The 11,250-nt window shown below is 35.8% G+C and overlaps 1 protein-coding gene across 12 annotated transcripts in view; it reads left to right on the plus strand.

Annotated features, from left to right (window-relative positions):
• akap6 (A-kinase anchoring protein 6) overlaps nt 1-11,250 on the plus strand; it is a 283,494-nt gene that overhangs the window by 169,535 nt on the left and 102,709 nt on the right. For all 12 annotated transcript variants that reach the window (XM_087289691.1, XM_087289694.1, XM_087289693.1 and 9 more), the window contains one exon: nt 154-274. In XM_087289691.1, coding sequence (XP_087145817.1) covers nt 154-274 — 121 coding nt within the window. The remainder of the gene's footprint in view (nt 1-153; nt 275-11,250) is intronic.

Consider the following 11,250-nt stretch of genomic DNA (forward strand, 5'->3'; position numbering starts at 1 on the left):
ACTTCACATGCCCACAACGCACTGCGCCTCGCTGCACCAGCCGCTAACGGGCCAGTGTAATTACCTCCGCTTGTCAAATATTCACCCAGTAAAATATGTCCGTACAGCGTCTCCGCAGACCTCACCTGAAAACCTTTCTCTCTTTTCTCTCAGCCTATCAGAGTTTGAGGCCGAGTACCAGGAGCTCTGGGATTGGCTGATGGACATGGAATCCATCGTGACGGACAGCCACGATCTGATGATGTCAGAGGAGCAGCAGCATCACCTCTATAAGGTAAGTGTGTTTAAAGTCTGCGTGAACCGGAAGCAGCGACTGTTTTTTTGGGAGGGCGGGTTCATATTGAGATGTAGTTCCTAGATGAACAGAATAATAAATGAGAAAACAGTGGGTGTGGCTTGTTTTTTATACTCCAAGCTGATTGGATGTAGTAAAGTAGGTATTTAATTTAGAAAGATTGGGAAAAGGGTTTGGGGAGAGCTATTACAACCTAACAGACTCATACTCTTCACCATTTTTGTTTGTTGTCAAAACTGAGAGTTAAAGGGGCGTGGTTAATTATGTTGGCCACGCCCAAAACCTCAGACAGACGTAATCTGAGGATTTAACTGGAAATAAACAGGAAGTGCATTTTCAGATTTCATTTCATGATTACAAGGACAAACATTTAGTTTTTGTTTAATGACATGCACTTCACAAACAATGCGAGCTAACAAAATCAAGTTTTGATTTCATTTGTTCTTGAAAGCTGCTATGTACAGTTGACTCATTGACTATGTCAGTGCTGGTATGTGTTTGTTTGTTTGTTTGTTTGTTTGTTTTTTTTGTCTGGGATATGTGAAAATTACAAAGTTGATCTGAATAGGGTATAAAATGAAAGGGATGGTTTATTTTATTTAATTAAGGCAGTTGAAGGCAAAATTATATATTTAATTATTTTTTAATATTTCTCAGATGGTGTTTAACAAAGCAAGGACATTTTCACGGTATATAGTATTAGATTTTCTTTTAGAGAAAGTAAAAGCAGTTTATTATAATATTATAAAGTATTATTATTATTGTAAAGGTAATATTATGGACCCTTTTCACAAGCCTGTTATGATGCGTTTAGCGGTTATCTTAATCTTAAATTCTTGAAAGTTTTTAATATTTAGATTTTTTTTTAACATATGAACATTTATATGCATGTTTGTATGTAGTATACCATCTTTGCATCAAATTACAAAAAACGAATTTCCGCTTATGGGAGGCGTTTCTAATGCAGGGGCTGAGAGTAAATTTGACGTTTGTTTTTTTTCCTCTGGCTGCCTTCATCAGTCTCACACTATTTTTTCCTTTTTCTGAAGTCTTGATAACACTATCGGGGAGTTTTTCTTTTATTATATCAGTAAATAGGGCGATTAAAAAATGTTGTACTCTCTGATTCACTGTACTGTAAGTTTATCCAACTTTGACGCCTTCCACTACTGAGAAACCCGGAAATGTGAAAAGGGTCCATTAGCCCTTTTAAAATATTTTTTTTCTACAATTATAACTTGCCTAATTAACCTTATATGTCTAGTAATCCTAATTTTAATCCTAATAGTTGAGGCTTTAAATTTCACTTTAAGCTGAATAACTTTTACTGGAACCTTGGGCTGTCATTTTTACTGAAACTGTGGGCCTCCTGCTGAGGCGCAAGTCTAAGCAAAGCTCAGGCGCTAATATGCTTGTTTGTGCATCTGTGTTGATGGAATGAATGCACCACTATTGTATTGCTGCTATACTATGCTACTTTACACTGAAAACTTGTACTGTCATGCTCCAAAAGTGGCATATGTAACATTCAAATATCATAAACATCGTTTGAAAACCATACAATTAAGAAAAGTCTTTTTTGTGTGTTTTTGTTGTTCAGTCAAAGCTAAAAAGTGGTATTTACAGTATGGTGCAATGTGTCACAGCATATGTAGCTCTAAAAATGATATGTAGTGCAGGAAAATATTGCATACATTTTCATTTATTTGATTATTTATTTACCTATTAAAACAGTTGTGTAAATAATATTTGAGACGTTTTTGTAAAAATAATAAAAAATGTAATTGATCATGTGGGTGCTACGGTGACGCAGTGGGAAGCATGGTTGCCTCACAGAAAGGAGGTCACTGGTTCGAGTCTTGGCTGGGTCAGTTGGCATTTCTCTGTGGAGTTTGTTTGTCTCCCCGTGTTGGTGTGGGTTTCCTCCGGGTGCTCTGGTTTCCCCCACAGTCCAAGATGTGGTAGAGTGTGTGAATGCTGAAAGGGCACCCGCTGTGTGAAACATATGCTGGATAAGTTGACGGTTCATTCCACTGTGGCGACCTCTGATTAATAAAGGGACTAAGCCAAAAAGAAAGTAAATGAAGGAATTAATCGTGGTGAAAGCTTAATTTTTTATCCTTATTACCTAAAGGGGTCATGAACAAAAGACCCAAAATCTCATTGATCTTCTGACATTAAGAGCTCAGAGTATTATAAAAACTTCCTGTAAGTTTCAGAACTCCACCCTTAATGATTACTTTAAAATCAGCTTAAATTGAAAGGCGTCTGACAAAACAGGTTCTGGAATATTCTACTCTATAATGTCCTGGACTAAATAAGCTCCACCTTACAGGCTCTCTGTGTGCAGATATAATCGTTTTAAGAAATCTTTTTTACCTACATTGGTTAGACTTTTAAATATGTAATTGCTGATGATTGAATGTTTGTGTTGATTTATGTTTTTTAACAAAAAAGACAATTTCAAAGACAAATTTCCCCATTGGGGACAATGAAGTGTAAACAAACAAACAAACAAACAAAGAAACAAACACATACACAGAAGGTTGATGCCCATTTCTACTTTACCACCTGTTTAGCCCTGTTATTATGCAAAACTGTCAGCCAATCAGAGCAGTGGACGTTTACTTCTAAGTCTACAATTGGCCATTTCAACAGAGCATTCTGATGAGGTCAAAAACAGCATTGAAATTAGACCTTAATTGTGATGTATTTTTGATGTAAAGATCTTTATAACATTATAAGTGGACCTCAGAAAACAGTACAAAATTAAAAACTAATATACTTCATGACCCCTTTAACTCTTCAGTGTCACCTGATCATTCAGAAAACAGTCTAATATGTTGATTTGACTCTTAGGCATGAAGCTATTAATGCTTTTTTTCAGTGGCATGGTTTCAGATTTCATTGCTCCAAATATCCTGTTCTCCATATTAAATCTAAAAATGTTCTGATTGGCTGCAAATGTTCTTGCTCTTTGTGGACAGATTGCTTCATCTTAAAAAAAAAAAAATGCACAATTTGCTTCAGGGAGACTGTCTACCTCACTGTTAGTCACTTTGAATAAGAAATTGTCTCCTAAATCATGTATAGTTTTAATTTTTTTGCTCCGCTTTCTTATCTGGAACTCTGAGCATAAAATGCAAAAAATGTTAAATTATAGATTTATCAGTAATATTTCAAATGAGCCTTGACTTTTGATTCTCTTAAACCAATTTAGCGAAACCGCGGCCGAATATTACAATACTGCGAGTCGGCGATTAGATTGTCTTCCATTTCAATCTCAGCCATCCCGTCACACGTTCTCCAGCCAGACTCGCTTTGTCATTTTAACACATTTCAGTAAAAGAAAGTTCATTTCAGAGAACGAGGGAAAGAGAAAGAGTGCAGAGCGGAGATAGTACCTCTCCCTGTTTACAGTCCATGAATTTTTATTAGTTCCAGATAAAGTGGCCTGTATTGTGTTAGGTCAATATGTTTGTTCGTGATTAAAACAAACTGATTTTGCTCCTCTGTATTGATTGCACTCCCAGCCGTCCTAATAAATATGTACTGGGCCTACATGTTGGTTATCAGATTTTTTTGCAGGGGTTATCCTGTCATGTGTTATCAGCAGGGTGCCAATTACAGGGGAGTTTGGGGTGGGGCTTGACCCCCCCCCTAAATAGCATTTAATCCTCCCTGAAAGAAGTCAAATCAAGGTTTATGGGGAGGTTCATAGTTTACACTAATAATAACAATAATAATAATAATAATAATAATAATAATAATAATAATAATAATATTAATAATAATAATAATATTATTATTATTATTATTATTAATACTAAATAATAATAACATTTACAAGTCAAAAATTATGTTTTTGTTATAGTTTAGGCTGATCTGTATCTTAAATAATAATAATAATAATAATAATAATAATAATAATAATTATTATTATTATTATTATTATTATTATTATTATTATTATTATTATTATTATTATTTTATTATAATTATTATTATTATTGTTATATATTATTATTGTTATTATTATAAAGTTATCTAATTATATGTAGAGATATATTTTATTTCAAATATATATATAAATTCAGCCCCCTATAATGGGTCATACCATTGTCAATACATGTTTGCTTCCAGCTAAGTTGCGAGAAAATATTTAGTCGGCGGTCTGAAACTGACAGATCTAGCCTTCCAATAGACACTGAAATTGTTTAGAGAACATATGTCTTTTGAATTAGGTATTTCCATCTACATATAACCTAGAAGTAAAGTCAAATTCAACTCTACAGTGTTTTAATTGACCCCTATGCTCACACAAGGAAATAATCAAAATAGCTAGGCACAGTCTTTCATGATTATATAAGTTACTGTTACTGTTTGGCTGAAATCTCTCTTTTATGTTACTCTAGGTCAGAATATAATAATTTTCCCTAAAAACACAAGTCAAAACACAAAAGTCAAAATTATTAGCCCGTCTCATTTTTACGTTCTTTTTCAAATATTTCCCAAATGATGTTTAACAGAGCAAGGAATTTTCCACGGTAATTCCTCTAATATTTGTTTCTTCTGGAGAAAGTCTGATTTGTTTAATTTCAACGAGGATAAAAGCAGTTTTTAATTTTTTTAAAACTATTTTAAGGTCAATATTATTAACCCCCTTAAGCATTTTCTTGATTGTCTGCAGAACAAACCATCGCTATACAATGACTTGCCTAATTACCCATAAGCCTTTAAGTTGCACTCAAAACTATTATCTTTAAAATATCTAGTAAAATATTATTTACTGTCATCATGGCAAAGATAAAATAAATCAGTTGTTAAAAATTAGCTATTAAAACTATTATGTTTAAACGTGTTAATATACAGGGGGCTAATAATTCAGGAAGGCTAATAATTGTGACTTCAACTGTAAATAAGATAGCTTAATAAATGAGATGTAATTTAATTAAATATAGAAATTTGGTTAACTGAGGCATGCGCATGCATTACACAAAGTACTGATTAAACAACAACAACCCCTAGATAGTCAATGTATAAATCGCACACTGGCTTTCAGGCATCTACTGCACATTGGGTTGATCGAAAGAGAGGTGCATGTGTATATGAACTGGCCCGGGACACTGTGCTGTTTGTGGCAGTTTATGGGAGACAGGGGAGACAAAAGAGGGGGAGGCAGCAAGCCAGACTCGCCGGGAGGCAGAGGCCGTAAATCAGCCTCATTTAGGCTTTCTTTACCGGACTGATTCCGACACTTGCCTTCCTCCGATGGCTCCGAGCATATGGCATATTTCAAAAGAGCAGATTGTGAATCATAAAGAAATGAAATTAATAACCACCTCCCCCCTGCCTCGGACTGGAAACAGCCCCTAATGATGAGAGGAGTAACGGTGTGCCGGCGGGCCCTCGTCCTCCTCCTCCAGACCTGCGGAGGTCATGTTCAAGGTCACAACTAATCTCGGTGCTCATCGGTGCACTGACCCTGCTATTAGTCATATCTTACAGTAAGAGACACCTGAGCAAAGATCTGCTCTTGCTCAAGTATGTTCTCATATATATATTCCCATATGTATGTACTGCAGACACTGTAAAAATGCAGGGTTCCACACAGTTCATTCATGTTGTCCCAACACAAATCAATTAAGATAACTAAACAAACTTAAGTGAATTGAACATAAAAGAATTAAGTTGCCCCCCCCCCCCAAATCTAAATATGTTTTTTAAAGACTGTGATCTTAAGATCTATTGTTGCACTGTAAAAATATTGGGTTCCACACATTCGATTTGTGTTGAGACAATATGAAGGTATTAAAGGTGCTGTATGTTCATTTTTGACTCATCTAAAGCAAAAAATACCATAATATGATTGCAGATATTTAAGAAACATGCCAAGTGAACGTATTTGTTTGTCTGAAAACAATGCTGAAGTCAAATATTCAGCTTTGAAAATGTGCATTACGTGCCGGAACATATGTCTTTGTTTTAGTCATTTAACCTGCTCAATAGAAAATTAGATTTCACAACCCAAGCTCATTCTGATAATGTAGACGATCGGGTTCGGGTCCAGGGAAGAGTGGTTCCAGAAATCAGGCAAGACAAAAACAGAATCCAAAAAGTAAAGCGAACAAGTTCATAACAGGGCGAGAATGTGGTGAAATCCGAAAACACGGTCAAAATCAGACGAGGGCTTTTCTTTTTCTGGAAGGCTTTTGTAAATTGTTGCTTGGGTTTAGGAAAGGAGAAGGTGGAGGAGGAGGGTGGGTCGGATGATTGGCCGGCTGCCGAGTCAATCATTCGACATCGCTCGACATTGGCCTCTGGCAGCTTTACGCGAGAACAGCGCGGCACTAACGGATTCAACAAAAACTGCACAAATACGTACCTCCCGGGACGTATTTCCCGGTCTCCAGAAACGTCTACGGGGCTACGTTTTAAGAATGATCCTGGGTTGAGATTTCAGCACCTCAGGCTGCCTTGATGTGATTCATTCAGTCAGTAAGGCTCTCAAAGCATGCGTCTGCCACCGAAAATGCTACCTTCTGTGAACAGCAACCTCCGAAAAAAGAGACGCATAAACGCATAAACATTAAAAACATAAACATTAGTATTACATCCCAAGTCTAGGGGAAAACAATATGGGTATAATTAATGAAAAAGGATGTGGGTGGTAGATCAGCCAAGGGAAACAAACAAAAAAACAAACAAAAAAGATATGCAAAAGATCCCATTTGTTCGACAACCAAACATGGACACACAGTTGAGTATAATTGAAAAGATTTATTATAGAAGAAAAGTAGCAAGTTAAATGAGCATCCCTTCAGGGTGGCCACTGGCCACAATAACAAACAAGAGAATCTGCAAAGTAAATAAACTAAATAACCTTTAAATCTTTAACGAAAAGTGGATGACAAATGAACAAACCATTGCTGCAGCTCTGATGCAGGTTTATGGAGAAAAGGAAAAAGCACTGCAGTGTCTGGGTGCGCTGTGTTTGTCTGAGGTAATTAGTGTGCCATTATTACTGAAATGTGTATATTCCACACAAAGTGTGAAGCAGATTAATTTGTTCCACCTAAATGAATCGTGGTGCTCCCGCGGCATTCGAAAAGTTTAGATGTTTTCAACTAGATGCAGTTGAAAATGTGTGCTGTTCACGAGTGCGCAGCTTGCACAACATGTGCGCGGCACTTCCATATGCACGTCGTGCAAGTCGGGCGCCTTCATTGGAAATGACAAACTTGATTCCTAGGCGCCCGCTCACCAGCCTTATTTTAATAAAACTATAGCCTTCATACCGAACCTTTTTTTAGCAATATTGACAATGGTAAATAAATATGGATACCGATTTTATCACCCAGCACTATGATATATAATAATCTTGTTCAGTATATTGTAACCAATACATAACCTTAGACAAGCTCTCAGAGAGATTGCAGTAAACTATACAGTTTCCCCAAACTAGTTAGCAGCTTCTGTTGTCTGATCCTTTCATAAAGCAGCAGCTGATGTGTTTTTAGCACTTTCATCCAATTAACCTGTAGCTTCTCATCTTTTGTTTTCTTCTTGTCAGGCATCAGTCAGACGTTTGCTTGTTAACCGCTCGTGCGCTGGAAGCATCAGTGTGTGTATGTGTGTGTGTGTGTGTGTACAGTTCGTTCTCTGCACCTTTAGCGCTCGCTGACATGCTGAATAGATCTTAGTCTAATCTAACACGCTCTAATGCGCTTGCTGATCAAAGCTAGCTCAGCCAAAGCGTCCACGTTTTTTTTCCACTGCGCTGCTGCCCTGCAGATGTGTTGCCGGTTTGTTCGTTCAGACCGTACCTTTGAGTGTTCAGGTTTTATGAGGCATTGTTGTCTGTCTTTATGCATGTGAAATCAAAAGATCTGATCATCTCTCTTTTCCCAGACGCAGCTTTAAAAGGTTTTTTTTTTTCCTCACACATGACCTGTTTGTTCAAAGCTGCACGATCTGTCAGAATAAAGTGTAAAGTACAAATTCATTTGCTGTTTGCATTCTCAACTCGTCACTTGATCGTGTCTGATTTGATGGATTGTGTGGTGTTTTGTGTGGATTTTGTGCTTCATGAATGAGACTTTACATATTATGAGGGAAAGTGGTGTGAATCTCAATCTAAATTGCATATCAAGAATGTACTGGACTCAAAAAATGCTGAGTTGATGTTAACTTCACAGTATGCACTGTAAAAAATGGCCGTGATTTTAACGGTAAAAATCTGTAAAAATGCTACTGTGCAAATGCGTAACCTGTTTAACGGTGTGTTTCCTTAATATACACAGCGAATGACCGTGAATTGACTTTCCTAGAATTCCCTGCATGGCACATAACTTTTTATGCATTTTGTTGACATTAATATGGATATTTTAAGTTGTTTCCCCATCAGTTATGTACATTAGAGATTTACGTTACATCTAATGTTGATAAACAATGTTTATTTCATGACTTTAATTTTATGCGTGTTACCATACTGGTGTTTAGTAGCTGTGTGAATGACACTAAGCACCTTCTAAATGCTAATACTCTTTTCTGCTTGTGGGAAAAGTTGATTGTGATGAGCTTTGGCTCATTATGTAACTTCCTCATCATCACCTGCAAGTGGGTGTGCTAATGTGTCTAACTGTGTAACAAAAGATGATTTCTATTCAATATTGATATTTGTACATTTTTATAAGCTTTTCCACTAATTTATTTAAATAAACATTGCTGCCCATATAAAAGTGCAAAAAAGCTAAATAAAAAAACAAGCATATATAATATAAATAAATACATAAATACAAAACAAATAAATACAAACACATAAATAAAAAAAATAAATAAATGAATAAATAAATACAAATAAAAAACAAACAAATACATAAATAAATAAAAAATATACAAACAAACAAATAAATGCATAACAAAACAAATAAAAACAAACAAATACATAAAAGATTAAATATATACAAACAAACAAACAAACAATTAAAAATAAGTAAGTAAATAAATAAATAAATAAATAAATAAATAAATAAATAAATAAATAAATAAATAAATACATTTCATGATACACTGTCAAGTGTATCGCAAACCAACAGGTGGCTATATAACTTTAAGCGTAAAGCCATTTTGGCCAATCACAAGCCTGCAACAGGAAATGGCGGCACATAATCTGAGGTCAAACGACGGAGAACAGTATATAGTATACAGTCAAAAAGTATTTTTATTTGAGATTATAGAGATATATTTAATAATATTTGAGATATTAATAAGTATATTTTTTAAGTAGAGTATACCTAATAATTATAGTTTATGAATATCTGTTGTTTGCATGTTCTCCTTGAGTTTCCTTCGGGTGCTTCAGTTTCCCCCACAGTTTAAAGACAAGTGCTATAAGTGAATTGGATAAACATATTGTCCGTGGTGTATGTGTGTGAATGTGATGATGTACTGGTGTTTCCCAGTACTGGGTTTCAGCTGGAGGGGTATCTGCTGCTTAAAACATATGCCGGAATAGTTGGCGGTTTATTCTGCTGTGGAAATCCCTGATATATAAGGGACTAAGCCGAAGGAAAATGAATGTGAATAATTATTGCTATATCTGAATAATAATTAAACATTTATTAGCAATATTTACAATATTATTTGCAACATAAATATACAAACGTTTATGTTTACAGTATACATTATTCAATATTATTATTTTTTCTAAATAGGTGCATCTTAAGGACCATATACAAATAACAAATAAGCTATATTTTACATCAGTGGTATACTTTTTATGTGTATTTAAATACTGTATATCTGTTTTGCATGAAGAAGCCCCTGTTTTTCAGTCTGACCGTATAATCAAGACAATTAAGTGATGTAGTATAAAACTTGATTCCTTTATTTAATTAATCCCCTTGTGAGCCAAACATGTTCCTGATTGGTTTTGTGAGATTCGTTCCAGTGCAGGTGGGTTTCTGTTGTTGGCAAGGTTAGGAATTTCCCTTGATTTATGTTGTTTCTTTGTGATAAAGCGCAGGGATGCTTGTCGACGTGTTGCTGTGTGTCAGGAGTATGAAGGCAGTGAAGCAGCCGTGTGTGTGTGTGTGTGTGTGTGTGTGTGTGTGTGTGTGTGTGTGTGTGTGTGAGACATTCTTGCTTTATAGAGCCAGAGCAGGTGGTATTTAATGGGAATCACAACATCACAGGGCATTTTTCTGTGTGTGTGTGTGTGTGTTTGTTTTTCTCATTTTCATCTTTCTCCTTTGTCTTTCTCTCTTTAATTCCCCCCCCCCCCCTCTCTTTCTCTCTCTCACAACAATGCTTCTTAACCTGGGTTATTAATTAAAACATAAATGAACTTGAATATAATACTTTTTTTTAAATTTGAGTTTATTATTTAGTAATTTGATATGCTTGTCAGTTTTTCTTCCTTCTTTAAAAATATTTACGCAGCCCGCAGTGAAATCTGCAGTTTTTTGAGCCCATCAATTATATTTACTTGTGTAAATTTTTTTAAATCCGCTGTGTAAAACATATGCTGAAATAGTTGGTGGTTCATTCCACTGTAGCGACCCATGATGAATAAAATGACCAAGCCAAAGGAAAACGAATGAATGAAGGAATGTGTAAAGGTCGCTTGGTCACTCGGCTGGGTCAGTTTGCGTTTCTGTGTGGAGTTTGCATGTTCTCCATGCATGTTTCCTCCGGGTGCTCCGGTATCCCCCACAGTTCAAAGACATGCGGTACAGGTGAATTGAGTAGGCTAAATTGGCCGTAGTGTTTGAGTGTGAATGAGAGTGTATGGATGTTTCCCAGAGATGGGTTGCAGCTGGAGGGGCATCCACTGTGTAAAACATGCGCTGGATAAGTTGGTGGTTCATTCCGCTGCGGCGACTCCGGATTAAAAAAGGGGAAAAGAAAATGAATGAATGAATGAATGAATGAATGATTTTTGTACAATACAA

The sequence above is a fragment of the Danio rerio genome, chromosome 17 (assembly GCF_052040795.2).
Source record: "Danio rerio strain M-AB ecotype USA chromosome 17, GRCz13ab, whole genome shotgun sequence".
NCBI lineage: Eukaryota > Metazoa > Chordata > Actinopteri > Cypriniformes > Danionidae > Danio > Danio rerio.